This window comes from Physeter macrocephalus, chromosome 14 (assembly GCF_002837175.3).
Source record: "Physeter macrocephalus isolate SW-GA chromosome 14, ASM283717v5, whole genome shotgun sequence".
In the NCBI taxonomy this organism is placed as follows: Eukaryota; Metazoa; Chordata; class Mammalia; order Artiodactyla; family Physeteridae; genus Physeter; species Physeter macrocephalus.
Window position 1 is genome coordinate 127,074,017 of NC_041227.1, and position 16,890 is coordinate 127,090,906.

The window sequence follows — 16,890 nt, forward strand, 5'->3', positions numbered from 1 at the left end:
CGGGAACATACCGGAAGTTCCCCAGGCCTCCCTCTCCTGTCTCCTCTTGTGTAAAATGGGGAGAACAGCAGTCGCCTTGAAGGGTTGTTGTTGGGACGAGGTGGGTTTGTTGACCCCTGGGAGGCACATGGTAAGGGTCCATTGGTTTACTGCACATTTACTACCTTTCTAGGAGGGTCACAGGGTGACTCCAACTGTGCTCAGGGTACCCTCCCCCTCCCCCGCCCCCCATCCCCATCCCCATCGCGTGAAGAAAGCACACGCGGGCACATGCACATACGGGCCCTTCTCTTCACCGATAGGAAGGCTGAATCCTCACTGAGGGTCTGAAGAGCAGGCCTGGCCTGAGGGGGGTGGGGTGAGGGGCACATCCCTGGTGGAGCCTCTGCCAGCGGCCTCCTGTCCTTCTTTGGATCCCAAACTTGTTGGGGGTGACCCAGACCAAGATGGCGGCCTCGCTCTTCATGTCTCCCAAGGCCTCCCCATCCCCCTGCTTGGCTCTGGCTCCCCTCTCTCTGCCGCTCCTGTAACGGGGGTGAGGGTGCACCCCTGGGCCCGCTGGTGCAGCAGCTCTGATTTATAATAATAAGCCAGTCTGATGATGTACCCTAGTGATTTGAGTATGAAACGGTTCTCCCAGGGTCCTGAGGCATGTGGTTGTGTGGGCTTGTATATGTGTGCATGTGTGCGTGTACAGACGTGGCTCTGTGGAAGCTCTGTATCTGGAGGGGCATTTTATTCCCCAATCCCACCCAGACACACACTTTCTAGACCATAAGTGCCATAGTACAGCTTGCCGCTGTATCTCATGCCTAGAACATCGTGTGGCGCCTAGTAGGGACTCAATAAATATTTGTCAATTCGGTGAATGAATGAGTGATGCTCCAGCATTGCCCCCTGAGGCAGCCCTTCCTGAAGGAGGACAGGGCACTGGCAGGAAAGGGCCATGGAGAGGAGTCCCCGGCTTGGAGAGCATGCACTGGAGCAGGGGTGCCCCTTGGAACGGGCCAGAGGACCAGAGCTTCCCCTGGCTGCTCTGAAAGGTGGAAGTCCCCCTCTACCCAGTGTCCCACTGCACCCCCCAGGCCAGATCTGGGGAGGGCCTGGCTCAGAGGATGGCATCCCTGCTGCTGCCTCTTCCGGGGCCCAGACGTGCTTCCACTCAGCCCTGCGGGCCCTTGGCGGTCACCTAGCCAGGCTGCGCCGCGGTGTCCCAGTCCCCCAGCGCGGCAGTGGCAGAGCCTGGAACCCGTGTCCTCTCAGCCCGTGCTCTTCCTGGTCCCCCACCTCATCAGGACAGGACCTGCACCCAAAAGCTCAAAGATGGATTCGGCACCCATGTAGTTCTTTAGAAAGAGATTCTGAGGGAGCCTTCATAGATGGACAGCCCCAGAGCGGGGGTGGACTTGGTAACAGCAAGACAAAAAATAAAACAGAGGTGAGCAAACGAGGTCATGGTGCAAATAACTCTCCCGAACACATCCCGCAGCTTACCCTTGACCCAGGTCCATCCCAGAAGAGGCATTTGGAAATAAGAGATAACGGAGCCTGCTGTTGGCCACTTTTCTGAGTACTTTATGTAGATTAATTCATTAGGTGAATAACGTTTTTCTCTCCATGTGACTGAGAAGGCCACTGAGACACAGGATAAGGCATTTGTCTGTAAAGTTCCAGAGCCGGGCGGGGGAAGAGCCAGGATTCGAGCGCAGGCAGGATGGCTGTTGACTGTTCTTGCCCACCTAGGTCTGAGCTGCAGGGTCCCCGTGCCTGGGGCCGAGGGCACCCGGTTCCCCCCAGGGCCCCGGTGTGTGACTTTCCTCCACCCCTCCCGTCTCTCCCCGGCTCAGGGCACCGGCGACTTCTGTGCGGCTCCGGACGCCTTCATCTTGAACATCACGGAGGGCCAGCTCCGCACAGGTAACAAGCTCTCGGGCCTCTGTGGTCAGAGCCACTCAGGATGCTGAGTCCAGGCCCGTGGTCAGCCAGACTGTGCCTCTACTTACCCCTTTCAGCACTGTAGTCACCCATTGCCTCCCCACCCCTGTACTTCAGGTCCAGCTGGACCACTGGGTCATTTCTTAGAAGCTACCTCCTTTGGGAGCTCAGGTACCGGCTTGGCCGCTGAGGATGGATGAGCACCTGGTCACACGTGAGCTCCTGCCTGACCCAGTGTCTTTGCCTTGCAGAGGTGACCCGTTATTACCTGTATTGCAGTCAGAGTGCAAGCAGCCCCTTCCAGCAGGTACGGCCCGCCCAGCCCAGCCCTCACCCTGCCCCCAGCCCCCTTGGTGGTCAGCTCGCTCCCTCTTGACCCCAAGCCCCAGCACTGACCAATAAGGTGGCAGTGGCTGGGTGTTCTTTGCTTCTCTGGGGTCCTCTGCAGGGGACAGTGCTCTTGGTCAGCGTGCATGCCCGTCCGTCACCCTGGATGCTGGTTGCCACGCAGAGGCTGTGCAGTAGATCTGGGTTGGGGCCCAAGATTCTGCGTTTCTCACAAAACAACCCCTCCCCCCGCCGCCCCGGGCAAGGCTGTCCCAGCAGGACATTTAGAGTAGCAGGAAGCAAAAGAATGGTGGGGCTCTCAAGAAGCCTGAGGGCTGAGGGGAAGACCTCCTGTAAGCAGGAAGGGCCATGATCAGGGAAGCGACTGCAGCTGCAGACGGGGGAGGGGCTGCAGGGGAATCAGGCAGCTGCGGGGGCTCCTGGGAATCGAAGCTCATGCGGGACCTCGGTTGTCTCCTGGCCCAGGCACTGACCATCTTCCAGCGCTCGCTGACCACCATGCAGATCCAGGTGACGGGACTGCTGCAGTTTGCTGTCCCGCTCTTCCCCACAGCAGAGGTAAGGTGGCCGGCCACCTCCCACAGGGCCGGGCTTCGGAGACCAGGCTATGGAAAGAAAATGTTCCCTCCCGGCAGTCTAGCCGCTTCCTTTGGCTTTAAAGGCCTCTCTGCACAAGCCGCGGTTTGTGGTTTTATCCACAAGCCCTCCCCGCAGCGCTCATTCTCTGCCTGTCTGTCTGTCTGCGTGTTTGCCTCTTTTCTTTCTTCCTGCTTCAGAAAGATCTGCTCAGAATCCAGCTCCTGTTGAATTCATCCGAGTCCAGCCTCCACCAGCTAATGGCCATGTTGGATTGCCGGGGGCTGCACAAGGTGCCGGGGTGGCCCTGGGGGCGCGGGTGGAAGGCGGGGGGGGGGGGGGGGAGGCGGGCACCCCAGCCGGCCACATCTTCCCAGAGAGAAGGCTGCAGAGGCTGGGAGAGTGAGCCTGGGCTCCCTCAGGCCAGGGAACGGGGTGGAAGAGGTGCCTGGCTTCTGGATTCTCTCCAGTAGCTGAGCCGGGGAGCCTCGGTGAAAGGTACCAGGGGGTGCGGGTAGGAGAGTTGGATCCGTTTACGTCTAGAACGCTGGGGGGCCCCGAGCTATATGAGGGAGGCTGTTCCCCATTGCCCAGACTCCCAGCCATCTGGTCCACCTGGCCAATTCCTGAGTTGCAAGCGGACATCCCGTCCTCACCGCCAGGGTCATCTCTAGGGGTCCGGAACACCGGACAGTCGTGCAGGGAACACACTGGGAGCACGTGAGGGCCTCTCTCCCCCAAAGCAGAAAGCCAGTGCGTGGCGATTTTCACATCCCATGTGGAATTCGAGCAAATATTCGTAATAATGTTCACAGCTGCCATTTACTGAGTCCTTGGTTCCGTGCTTGGCCTTGTTCTGTGCAGTTTATATCCAACATGTCATTGAGTCCTCACAGCTTTACTGTGAGATACGTGTTATTTTATGGGAAATTTTATAGATAAGCAACGTGTGTGTGTGTGTGTGTGTGTGTGTGTGTCTATGTATGTGGATGGATAGATGGATGGATAGATAGGTAGATAGACAGATGTACCTAACTACCTACCTACCTATCTATCTATCTATACGTATATCTAAAAAGTAGCTTTACTGAAGATCCCAGAGCTATCAATTCAAGGGCTTGGGTTTCCGACCCCAGCAGTCGGACTTCAGAGCTGAGAACATGGGAGTCGCCCCAATACCCTGCCTCCCCTTCCACATCCAGTCCCTCAGCAAGTCCTCACAACTATACCCTCAGGTATACCCTGCTCCGTCCACTTCTCTCTCCCTCCACAGCTCCCGCCGTGGTCCAAGCACCATCCCGCTCCCCTGGGTGACAACCGTGACCTCCTCCCCGGTCCCCACTTTCTCCCGCCCTCTTACCTTTCATATATGGCAGCCAGGCAGCCAGAGCGGTCTTTCAAAAATGAATAGGATCCGGCTTCCCTGGTGGCGCAGCGGTTGGGAGTCCGCCTGCCGATGCAGGGGACGCGGGCTCGCGCCCCGGTCCGGGGGGATCCCACGTGCCGCGGAGCGGCTGGGCCCGTGAGCCGTGGCCGCTGGGCCTGCGCGTCCGGAGCCTGTGCTCCGCGGCAGGAGGGGCCGCAGCAGTGAGAGGCCCGCGTACCGCAAAAAAAAAAAAATAAATAAAAAAGAATAGGATCACATCCCTTCCCTCCCCAAACCTGCCCATGTCTTCCCATCACCTCGTGTAAAATTCGAACTCCTCGCCTGTCCCGCGAGGCCCAGCATGACCTGGTGCCATCTCACCTGTCCCCTGCTGGCCTTTTTCCTCTTTCCTGAACACACCAAGCTAGTCTGCTTTGCCTCAGGTGCTCAAGACACACTCCACTCCTTGCCATCCTGGCCTCAGATTAAAAGCCCCCTGTCCCCTGGCTCCCCCACCCCGCAAGCTCATCTGTCCTGTTCAGAGCCCAGCACACAGCAGGTATTCAGCAAAGGCTTGTAGAGAGAACCCGAGAAGCCCCATCGTGTCGGGGTCCCGAGCATGGACCCTGAGTGGCTGTTCAAGGTGCTTGGGATGGGGGAGGGGCAGAGATCCCGAGTCCAGGCTGGGGGAGAGGGGCTTTCAGAGACCAGCGCAGACCCCAGGCTGTGTCCCACACCCCCTCCGACTGTGTGTCCCTCTTCCTCCGCCAGGACTACCTGGACGCCCTCACTGGCATCTGCTACGACGGCCTCGAGGGCCTGCTGTACCTCGGCCTCTTCTCCCTCCTGGCTGCCCTCGCCTTCTCCACCATGATCTGCATGGGGCCAGGGGCCTGGAAGCACTTTGCCACCAGGTGGGCTGCCTGGGCGGCTTCCTGGGGGAGGAGGCAGGAGGCTCAGCTCTGTGACTGAACCAAGAGCTGATAAACCTGGGATGGAGAAGGGCAGCAGGGGACCAGGCCTTCAGCCCCAACAGGCTGGCTGGGTGTCTGCCCAAGCGCCCCTGAAAGTCCAGACAGAGCCCCAAAAGGAGGTTGGAGGGGGCCAGGGCAGGAGCAGGGCCAAGGATGGTGACAGCATCATGCCACAGCCTGGCATCCTTTGCTTATCCCCTCTTCCTCTGCAGGACTTTGTGGTGTGATGCTGCTGCTGGGAGGGGTGCCTCAGAGTACCAGAAGGACATATTGTAGCACCAGGGCACCTATAGTCTCATTGAGGAGATAGACAGAGACAAGATGGTATTTCAGTGTCTTCAGAGTAGATCAGAAAAGGAAGCAGGGTAGGGAGGGTCCGTGTGCCTGTGGTCAGCATGGTGGACTGCCTGGAGGAGGTGGATGTGCAGCTGGGAATGGAGCAGAGTAATCTCAAAGAACCTCAAGGAGACACCCGTGGCCAGAGGGAGAGTCCTGGGAGGAAAGATTGGGAAGCGGGCCGGGGCCGCACTGCCTGGAGCCTCCCTCGCCCCTCACAGCTGGCCATATCCTACGTGTCGTTGTAGGGACAGAGACTACGACGACATGGACGATGACCCCTTCAACCCCCAGGCCCGGCGCATCGCCGCCCACAACCCCCCTCGCGGGCAGCTTCGCAGCTTCTGCAGCTACAGCAGCGGCCTGGGCAGCCAGACCAGCCTGCAGCCCCCGGCCCAGACTATCTCCAATGCCCCCGTCTCGGAGTACATGTACGGCTGGGCTCCCAGGGCCTCCCCGGTACCTCCCCCGACACATCGGGCTGGATCTGCGGGCAGCACGTTTGGGTCCAGAGAGCCGGGTGGGGAGAGGAGGCATCCGAGGCCAGCGCGGTCCCCTCACTGCAGCCAGGATGCCAGGTGGGAAGGCCCCCGGGGAGCATCTAGTGCTGGAGGAAGAGCCCCTGCAGGTGTCAGGTCTTTTGCCTCAAGCTTGCAGGGCAGGCTGAAGGCCCGAGAAGCTGCATTTCTCCAGGCCACACTGCTCCTGGCGCCATCACCCCATCTGCTTCTTCTTCTTCCCCAGGCCTCCCTGTCTTCCTGCCCTCACTCCCTCCCGCCTATCCGTGGTCCTTTTCCATCTCCCATCTGCACACCCCCGGGACCCTCCTGTAGAAATCTGAGCAGACACCCCCCCCACCCGGCCCCCCCAGCCTGAGCGCCCCCCGCTCCTTTCGGCCCTGCAGGAACCAAGCTGTGCTCTTCGGTGGGAACCCACGCTATGAGAATGTGCCGCTCATTGGAAGAGGCTCCCCTCCGCCCACGGTAACCTGGGCTCCCTGGGCAAAGGCACTGCCCTTGTGGGGAGGGGGGAATAATTGAAGAAAACACCTCCTGCGGACTCAGTGACTCCCCGCCACAGAGGTAGAAAAGAATGAAACAGTTTTGTTACCAGATAAGCATTAAACCAGACTGCCACGCACGTCGCAGGCTATCTGCTAAGGGGATTGTAAAGACAGAGCTCATCCTACAGAGCCAGGCAGCTGGACGCACCGCGTTCCGTACCTGTCCTCAAGATAAACGATTCCTGTCCGCCAACAAGACGACTCCCAGCACCATTTGTCACACTGGTTCACCCTAAATCCACCTGGTAATTGTGTGGCCATCAGGGCTCACTGCCAGGGATTTGGGGGACAGTCTTCCTGACGCTCCCATTTCAGAGATGGCTCCCAGCCCCGGAAGAAAACGTTCCTGGATTGTGGAACTGCTGAGAGCCTTCGTTGGCCTTTCAAAAGGTTTATACACCTCTCAAAGGGACAGAGGAGTAATTTTTGATGATCAGCTTTCTAAAGGAAATGCTGCTCAAAGAAGCATTTCTTTCCCTTTTTGCACCGGGGAAATTTTTTCTTTTTAGATTTACGTTTACTTTGACACCCTGGGCTAGAGGGTCAGGGGCCCCTGTGGTGGCAGGTCTGGGAGGGCTAATACCAGATCTGCCTGCCCCCACCCCCACCCCGCCCCCGCAGCTCCTGACGTCCCCAGGCTGTGCCCAAGTGGGGTCCGCACTTCCCACCCACCCTCCACCCCAGCCAGGGGACCTAGACGCAACATCAGGGTGTGAGGGGTGTTCCGGCTGTCTGCCCCTGGAGAAGTATGAGGGTCGCCTCATACTACTGACTGAGACAGAGCTGCAAATAGAGACGGCTGAGGTTCAAAAACACAGACTCCACACTTTCACTGCCGCGGCCCAGGCTGCATCCCTGGTCGGGGAGCTAAGATCCTGCAAGCATCGTGGCACGGCCGAAAGAGAAAAAAAAAAACAGACTCCAGTACCAAATGCCTGGGTTGCTGTGCCAGCTCATTGCTTATGACCTCTGTGGCCTTGGGCGAGTACTTTACCTTTCTGTGCCTCAGTTTCCCCATCTGTAGAATGGGGATGTAATAGCGCACCACATAGGTGGTCGGAGCGTTGGAGAAATTGATCCTTACGAAAGCATGTTTGTGTGACGCAGTAAGTGCTGTAAGGCCGAGCCGCCTATTTATTTTACCCCCTCCTGCTGTCACTCAAGCTTCCTCCCACCCCACCTCCTCCACGGAGGCGTGGCCTTTGTAAGAAAGATGGGGCTCTAAGACCAGGCTGAAGTCTGCATTCTTGAGCCAGGGGTCTCTCGGGGAAGGAGCCCCTGCCTTCACTGGGCTGGGCGAGGTGTTTCACCTGCCCCATCCAGGTAGTTTGGAAGGAGCCGTCCGGTTGGTGAGCTAGGAGCCCTGGAGCCCCAAGGCCCGGGGGCACTGATGAAATAGACCTTGGCCCTGAGAACCACGATGTTCACGTGCACTCAGGGAATCCAGCGAGTGCTCCTGGGGAAAACCACAGTGCCGGACCCCGGAAGGAGAGATGGGGACCCAGCCGCCGTCTTCAGGACATGGATAGTCTGCAGGGGCGGGCGGGGGGAGAGACTCAGAAAGCTGTTGTAATAAGTGCCGTACGGTGCTTTGGGACCTAGGGGGAGGAACTGCTCCTTCGGGCTCTAAGGAGGTGACGTTGGAGCCTTAACGTCGGAGCACTGGGCCTCACCCAGGAGGGAGTTTGCTCCCCCGTGTCTTGAGGCATCTTTGGTTGTCACACCTGGGGGGGTGGCTGGTGCTGGCGTCTAGTGGGTGGAGGCCGGGGGCGCTGCTGAGCACGGGGCAGCGCCCACCGCGCAGGATGATCGGCCCCGAATGTGCGCAGTGCCGTGCCCAGGCCGACCCTGTGGCTCTCCCCCCGTTGCTGCTTTTCGCCCAGAGCGCCTCCCTGCCGTCCTTTTACAAACAGCACCAGACCCGGGCGTTGCTGTTGCTCCCTGGGGGCCCGAGGCAGGGAGAGCGGCTGGTCCAAGCCTGCTCCCAGAGTTGGCACCTTTGAAATCCCCAGCTGGCTTCTCTCTAAACCAGAAGCCTCTTGGGTTCCTTTTTTCCTCCCGCCAGCTGCTGTGGCCCCAGGAACGCAGATTGATTTTAATATTAATCTCAGTGCAGCGTAATTAGGGGAGGTCCGCTGCTGTGAAAAGCAAATTACTCGAGGCACTGGGATGCCAAATAAAAATGAATGTCGGATTACCTTCTGTTCTGAAAGATCCAGGCCACTCTCCCTGACGTTCGCAGAGATCACCAAGAACTGACCTTATCTGCAAGGACAAGGACAGACTAAACCTTCCCCCGCCATAACTGAGACCAGCCCAGAAACTCCAGTTGCGTTGGCAGAGTTGACTGCCCCGCCCTACCCAGCTCGACCTGCCCCAGAGATGAGCCCCCTTGCCCTCGTAACATGCAAGAGGCATGAAGAGACAGCTGAGCCTGCTGACCAAGGAAGCCACAGCGTGGAGGATATGGACGTGAGCCCCAAAAAAGAGGACACAGCTGACCGCTCCCCACTCTCCCCCTGCGCCTGCTCTAAATTATCATTCATCAGCACCCAGTGCATTTGCTGTACGGAAGATCCCTCCCCATGCCAGCTCCACCTCTGGGACACGGGGGGTTTCACTAAGGTGGGTGATATCAAGCCAGGCCATCGGAACCTACAGCCTCTTCCCTCGGCTAGAAATGTGTTTTCCCTTAGCTCTGCTTTCTAGGAGCCACCTCCTGTCTTTCCAGGCACCGTATCCTGGGCCCGACGGGCAAAAATGACCTAGGCACGTGTTTAAAAACACCAGTCCAGGGACTTCACTGAAGACGTAGCCCGGGTGAACCTCGTCATCAAGCAAGTTTGGAAAATACCGCTTCAAGGAGGAGGGTCTCACTCTTGAACATCCATCACCTGGAGGACTCATTTCAACACAGGCCGCTGGGCCCACCCTGCTTCTGATTCAGTATATCTGGGGTGGGGCTCGGGGATTTGCATTTCTAACCTGTTCCCAGGTAAAGCCTGAAGCCTGCTCAGGGCCAGCCCTCCTCACTCGGCGTACCAGCACTTTGAGGCCGATCACTGTGGGTCACGGAGCCGTCCTGCGCACTGGCGGAGGTTTAGCTGCATCCCTGGCCTCCACCCACGCGATGCCAGTAGCATCCCCACTCCGTAGCCCCCAGCCCTGACGACTGAAAATGCCTCCAGACGTTACCAGAAGTCCCTGGGCAGGGGCAAAATTGCCCCTGGTTCAGACCCACTGGGTTAAGGAGTCTTAGGCCCCCTACTCCCTGCCCCCCAGCTGGAAGCCTTCGTCCAGCTCCGGCGTGAACGGCCTAGACCTGGGCCCCGGAAACATCCCTGGCGCTAGGAGACAGTCAGGGTCCTGTGGACCATTGCTCCTTGGAGTTAGCCGCCCAGCAGCACCTGGAGCTTGTTAGAAATGCAGAATCTCAGGCCCCACGTGTGACGTGAGATGTGCTAACCCAAGAAGCCGCGTCTCTACTTCCGGGCAGAGGCTGGCTAACATCTCCTGCGAACGAACGCTTCAACTTTGTGTTTCTCCGACTTGGCTGCACTTGGAAGAACTTACAAAAAAATATTGGCGGCACTTTATTTTTTTCTTCTCTAAGATAATTATAGTCTTATTTTTCTCACATCAAAAGGAGAAAACAACTTATCTCTCCCGTCCTAACACTTAATGAGCAACTTGCCAGCGAATTTCAATGTATTTATCTTGTAACGTAATCACCGTGACGATCTTAGTGTCAAGCTTGTTTTACGAACCAGGACATGAGTCTTAAGAGGGTTAATGTGAATTGCGGAGAGCTACACAGCTAGTAATAATGATGCTAATAAGCTTAGTAATAGTGATAACATTTATTGAGCACCTGCTATTAAGCTGATTCAGACATAGTCACTCTATCTAGCAGCAGCAGATACTGAGCTGCTTGATCTGCTCTCCACCTCCTCACTTTTCTTAGGCAGGGTCCCAGGACCCAGGAGATATGTACCCACCTGCATGCAGGTGTAGCCCACAGCATGACTCTCCCAGCTTTACGGAGGGATTTGCTTTTGCACCACTCGATGCCAGTTGGTCAAGGAGGAGCCTCATGGGTCACTTGCCAGTGCTGGTGGTGGCACTTTAAAAGGCTTAATTTCATGTTATGTGTGTTTTATCGCATAAAAAAAAAAATACTGGTGGGTGTGGCCTAGGTTTCGGGATGCTTTTAGACCCACCCCCGCCCCCGCAGCGTCTCTGGCGCACAGCCAAGTTCGAGAACCCCTGTGTTAGGGGTCTTGCCTGCTTTATAGCATTCTGTCCTTTCAGTGGAAGAGCTGAGTGCTCTTAGGTCCGTTGTGCAGGTGGGGAAACGGAGGCTTGGAGTGACGGGAGAACCTCCGCCGAGGTCATGGGGTGAGTAAGGTGCACAGCTGGGAGTTGCACCTGGCTCTCTTGAGTCAGTGGGCCTGTGCCCGCAGCCTGCTCACTAGGCGGGCTCCTAAGCACACTGGTGCATTAGGGTGGCTGGTCGGTGTGTGCATCTTGAGTTTGATGCTGGGACCCAGACGTCCTGATGGCTCCAGGGTTGGAAGCATCAGCAGACACGAAGCCTGCCCAGGCCACTCGACAGTCCTCTGATAATCCCCGCGGGGCCTTGACACGGAAACTTGGTGCCCGGCCACTGTGGCTGGCCCAGCTCGCGCTTCCTCAGAAGCTCCAGCATTTTTGCTAGTACGGTGTCTGGTTTAACGGGTGACGTGTGACCCTGTTCTGACTGTCCCCTCCCCTCTCTCCCACAGTACTCTCCCAGCATGAGGGCCACCTACCTGTCCGTGGCAGATGAACACCTGAGGCACCATGGCAATGAGTTTCCAGCCTAACACGCTTTCGGGAGTTCCTGCCTCCTTGATCCATTTTGGTTTTTAACTAAGGCAAATGCAAGCGTGTTTCTTTCATAGAAACCAAAGGCATCTAGAGACTGTGCGTGGACCTGCAGGGTTGGAAGGCTGCTGCTGGCGCAAGGGAGTGGCTGAGGTTCAGGGAGAATCGGCCTGGGCTGGGCTGAGGTTCCCAGGCAGACAGAAGACCCATGACTTGGACCAGCCTCTCCCTCCTTTGACCTCCTCTCCACACCGGAAATGCCCTCCAGGTGCTTGGCCGTCCCTAAGCTGGGAGCCTGGTTCGGTTTGCCCCTGCATCCCACCCTCACCAGCTGGTGAATGACAGCGAGAGGTACCGGGTCAGGCTTGAGGGTCCCCTTGCCTGGACTCTGCCTCCTCCTGGCTGCTCGGATGGCTGCCATCTCCCCACAGGGAAAGGTGGAAGGGCTGATCAGGAGATGACGTCCCTGATGAGACCAGACACTGTCCAAATCCGTCTCCCGGGGCCAGGTGGACTCTTCCTGTGCCACCAAGGGAAGGCGCTGGCAGGCTCTGCATAGGAGGCTGGGGGACCAGAGCCCCGCGCTTGGTGGGCTTGCAGGTGGCAGGGGTGGGCCTGTCTTTCTGCAACCCTCCGTCGCCTCACCTCCACTCCAGAATCGCTGCTGTGAGTTTGCTCGCCGCGGATAGGGACAGTCTCAGGTATTCACAGACACTTGGAAAGCAATTCTAACGCTTTTTTGGCCAGTGTTTTAAAGATTTTTGATTATCCAAAGAATTGAAACTCACAGCACAGCCGGTTTTTACTACAGATGTGGGGTTCACCCCTCCCACCTGATGTGTCTACCAAAATAAAGATCAGTGAGACATCCTGTCCCAAGATGCTGATTGATGGGGTTGTGGGTTCACCCCGCCCCGAGGGAGGCATTTTGAGAGAACAGAGTCTCTAAGAGGCAAGTCTGAACGTGAACAGAGTCTGGTGCGGGAGACTGGCTGGCTGAATGCCCAGGTCAAATCCACCTCCCCCCGCCCCCCGCCATTTCTGTCTTCAGGAAAGTTCGTCATAAAAGGTTTTAGCAGAATGGGCTGACTATGTCTTGATGTGAAGACAGGTGCCTCCCCTACCTCTCCCACCATCCCGTCCCCACCCCATTGTCCCCCAGCCCCTGACCTACACCTGCTGGGTGAGAAGGAGCCTGTGGGCCAGGAGAAAATAATGAGCCACGATCCTTCCCGCCGAGGACCTAGGGTTAGGGTCTCTGGTGCTCCCAACCTCCTGCCGGCGAGGAGCGCGTGGCCCGGGAGCCTCCGCAGCCCTGCACGCCGAAGCAGGGGCGCAGGGTAGTGTGGCTGCGGACAGGGGCTCCGTTTCCATTTTGGAAGCGCCGCCTTCTGGTCAGAGCACTGACAGCAGAGTGGTTCTCAGCCCCCAGCCAAGCCTCCACGACAGCGGGGCCACGGGGCCTCCGGGACTCTGTCTCCCCCATTCACCTGTACATACGTGCACCGCGCACCCACCTTCGTGAGGCCCTGCCACGTGCAGACGGGACTTGACAACATCAGGGTGGTGCTTCTTAACACTTGTTGTTGGCGACTAGAGTTGTTTTTAATGCATGTAAGCGAAACTAGAATCCCTTGGGTGGTTCCTGAAGGGGCCATGTGGACACACCTCTGCTTGACACGTGTGTGCCCTCACCTGGGGGAGAAATAAACCACTGGTACTAAATGCACAGCGTCTCCAACTTCCTCAACCGTGCGATCGATGAGGGCAGCTGACGGCACCTTCTGGCTGGGTTATGCGCGGGGAGCGCGCCAGAGCAGGTTTCAGCGTGAAGGATTGAAAGACAGGGCTGATGAATGAATGTCCCGGGGCCTCTCCGGCGGGTGACCTTGCTGCTCTTCAGGACCAAGGACAGGCCTTTCTGCTCGAGTCTCCAGAGTTCCCTTTAAAGGTCACTGCTTCTAAGGTTGCTGATAATGAGTGGCATTTACTGAGCGTCTCCAGTGCACCGAGGGCTGTCCCGAGTATTCACATGAATTGTTAAACCTCATAATAACCTTATGAGGTCATTTTGTAAATGAAAGAACAGAGGTGCAGAGAGAGAAAGGACTTAGTTGGAGCTGAGACAGGCTGGGACCTGAGACCCTTTGCAGCACTGCTTGAGACAGCCTGGGACCTGGGGCCCTTTGCTGCACTGCTTGAGACAGGCTGGACTTGGGCCCCTTTGCTGCACTGCTTGAGACAGCCTGGGACCTGGGGCCCTTTGCTGCACTGCTTGAGACAGCCTGGGGCCTGGGGCCTGGGGCCCTTTGCTGCACTGCTTGAGACAGGCTGGACCTGGGCCCCTTTGCTGCAGTGCTTGAGACAGCCTGGGACCTGGGGCCCTTTGCTGCACTGCCTGAGACAGGCTGGACCTGGGCCCCTTTGCTGCACTGCTTACACCTGGACACACGTCTCCTCAAGCAACAAAATACAAAGAAACTATAAGGGCCTAAAAATAACTGCATGCATGTGCAGTTGGGGCAAATTCTGGACAAAAAGACCCCCAAAAACCCAACCGCCACTTCTGAAGAGCTGGAGCAAAAACGGTGCAGGAGCAAAAGCAGCGCACTGCGCGTGCCCCGTGCACACAGCACCACCGGTGGGGTGGGCAGACCTCCTAAGCCACCCTTCCAGCCGGACCCCCGGACACACCCCACCCTCACCCCGTATAAGGAACCAGCTCGGCTCCCCCCTCTTCGGGGAGTGAGCAGGGAACCTCTTACCTGTTTTCTCTCTCTCCTGCTGCAGCAGGGGCCCCAATAAAGCCTGGCCTGAATTTCTTGTCTGACCTCTAATCAATTTCTATTGGTTGGGTAAGGCCAAGAACCCTGGTCGATACAGAGTGTCAGAGCCAGGAGTGTGTAACCCAGAGCTCCGGCTGGGCACCTCTGTGCCATTACATGGGCTTGGGGCGGGTGTCATGTGGCGGGCCACCTCTCCCAGCTTTGCAGCGGGTCCTTGCTGCATTCTCTTCCTAACCTCTTCACCTCCACGGGGTGCTTCTCTGGGCCTGGGCGCCTGGCATGCACGGCGCCTTTCCAGCTTTCTTTGCAGCATCTCATATTTCCGCTGAACAGCCGGGCCAGCCTGGGAGGGCTGGGCAGGCCGACCCCAGCTCCCCGCCCATGGTCCTCAGCTACTGTTGACTTCCATGCAGCAGCTGCGCCCCCAGAATCGACCGCGTTTCAAGCCTTTGCCGGGAACAGGCGTGTGTTTGAGGCTCTCATTCACACTTACCCCTATGGAACGGCAGACAGAGTGGTCCCTTGTGCGCTGTTGGCGGGAACGTGGAGTGGGACAGCTGCTGTGGATAACAGTATGGAGGTTCTTCAAAAAAATTAAAACTTGGGGCTTCCCTGGTGGCGCAGTGGTTGAGAATCCGCCTGCCAAGGCAGGGGACGCGGGTCTGAGCCCTGGTCCGGGAGGATCCCACGTGCCGCGGAATGGCTAGGCCCGTGCGCCACGACTACTGAGCCCGCGTGCCACAACTACTGAAGCCCACGCACCTAGAGCCCGTGGTCCACAACAAGAGAAGCCACCGCGATGAGAAGCCCGCGCACCGCAACGAAGAGTAGCCCCCGCTCGCCGCAACTAGAGAAAGCCCGCGCGCAGCAACGAAGACCCAACGCAGCCAAGAATATAAATAAATAAATAAATAATAATTTTTTAAAAATTAAAAATGGATAAATTCTATTAAGTAAATAGAATTACCATATGATCCCGCAATTCCATTTCCCAAAAGAATTGAAAGCATGGTCTCAATATTTGTACCCCCATGTTCCTAGCACCATTAGTCACAATAGTAAAAAGTGGAAGCAACCCGAGGGTCCATCAGTAGATGAACGGGTAAACAAAATGCGCTCTAGCCATGCAACGGAATATCACTCAGTCTCAAAAAGGAAGGAAATGCTGACACTTGCTACAACATGAATGAACCTTGAAGACATCATGCCCAAGTGAAACAAGCCAATTACAAAGAAGAAACAAATACTGTGTGATTCCACGTCTACGACGTACTTAGAGTAGTCGAAATCATAGAGACAGAAAGTAGGATTGTGCTTGCCAGGAGCTGGAGGAGGGCCGTGGGGTCTTATTGTTTAACGGGAGTAGAGTCTCAGATTTGCAGGATGAAAACGGCTCTGGAGATGGATGGTGGTGACAGTTGCATAACAATATGAACGTACGTAATACCACTGAACTGTGCGCTGAAAAATGGTTAAGGTGGTAGATTTTATGTGTACCTGACCACAATAAAAAATTGGAAAAAGAGGCTGGGGGGACAGCAGTGCAGTGGATTGCGGACTGGCCTTGGGGGTGTCCAGGGCCAGGGGCCGCTCTCAGCAAAGAATTTCAGTTGCCAATTCTGCTGTGATTGAGCAGAGATCTGAGAGACCCTGCATTTTTTAAACTGGATCCTTGTGTCTACTTCTAACTCTATGCTCTATTGCTGGCTTCCCAGGGTGGCTGAGACGGGCTCGCACATGGCTGCCACCTGTCTTCCCGGTGAGAACACAGCCGCGTGTTGGTGGTTAGCAGCCTGCAGGCCTTCTGCGGGGGGGGGGGGGGGGGGGGGGGGCTCGGGAGCCTGTAATAAATCGTTGCAATAATAGGAGAAAGGAGGCGGCAGTTTTCCTTTCAACTTTTCCCATTTCCCCCTTTTCCACCTCTGCCTCACTTCCCTGCCCGGGGCATAACGTGTGTGGGGGGAGCCTCAGCTTCCCAAAGCTGGGGGTGGGGTGAGGAGGGCACCTGCGATTGCAGTCCCAACCAGCCAGGGCTCCAGGGTGGAGCCGATCTTCCTGACCTTTTGTCCGGGTCTGATTCACATCTGACCACACAAAGCCGGTTCAGCGGGGCTTTCAGATGCTCCTGCACCCAGCCCCCATCCACCCTGAGGGACTCCTTGACTCAGAGAAACCGATGGCGGGAGTCGAGGCGAGGGGGGGCGCGGTTGATGGCAGCAGTCACTTAGGGGCTCGCCTTTGGTTAGTGCGGTTGGGCCAAGTGCCATCTCAATGGCAATTTTGTTGCACCTGCCCGGTAGTGGTGAAAGCACATTTATGGAGGAGCTGCGGAGCCTGAGGGAGGGAATGTTTGCTTTCTTCCTGTACTTTCACAAAACCCCCGGGAAGCTGGCCAGGCAGGCGCCTTAGACTGCCTCTCGGATCTCCCACAAACTGGCCCCAGCTGACCTTTGCAAATTCATCTCTCATTGTCCCCCTGCAGGGACTCCAGCCCCCCCCCCCAGCCTTTCTTCCATGACAACCGCCCCTCCTTTGCTTACACTAGCCCCGCCCTCCCCCCAATCTGGAATCCTCTCCCCACTCCTTCCCCCCCTGCGGCCCATAACCGTTTCTCCAGGCTTGGTTCCAACCTCAAATGCC

General features: G+C 57.2%; 1 protein-coding gene and 1 non-coding gene across 5 annotated transcripts in view; one reads left to right on the top strand and one right to left on the bottom strand.

Annotated features, from left to right (window-relative positions):
• The window catches only part of TTYH2 (tweety family member 2), a 16,140-nt gene extending 2,947 nt beyond the window's left edge, over positions 1-13,193 (top strand). Inside the window, exons 3-10 of one of the 4 annotated variants that reach the window (XM_055090279.1) lie at positions 1,848-1,917; positions 2,187-2,242; positions 2,749-2,841; positions 3,060-3,152; positions 4,997-5,139; positions 5,784-5,966; positions 6,440-6,518; positions 11,383-13,193. In XM_055090279.1, the coding sequence (XP_054946254.1) occupies positions 2,782-2,841; positions 3,060-3,152; positions 4,997-5,139; positions 5,784-5,966; positions 6,440-6,518; positions 11,383-11,463 (639 nt within the window). In that variant the 5' untranslated portion in view covers positions 1,848-1,917; positions 2,187-2,242; positions 2,749-2,781 and the 3' untranslated portion in view covers positions 11,464-13,193. The other 3 variants (XM_055090278.1, XM_028498977.2, XM_028498976.2) reach the window with 3 other exon arrangements.
• On the bottom strand, positions 10,585-10,712 carry LOC112066637 (small nucleolar RNA SNORA35). Its single transcript, XR_002892781.1, has one exon. It is a non-coding gene; the product is annotated as a small nucleolar RNA SNORA35 (small nucleolar RNA).
• Positions 13,194-16,890: the final 3,697 nt, after the last annotated feature.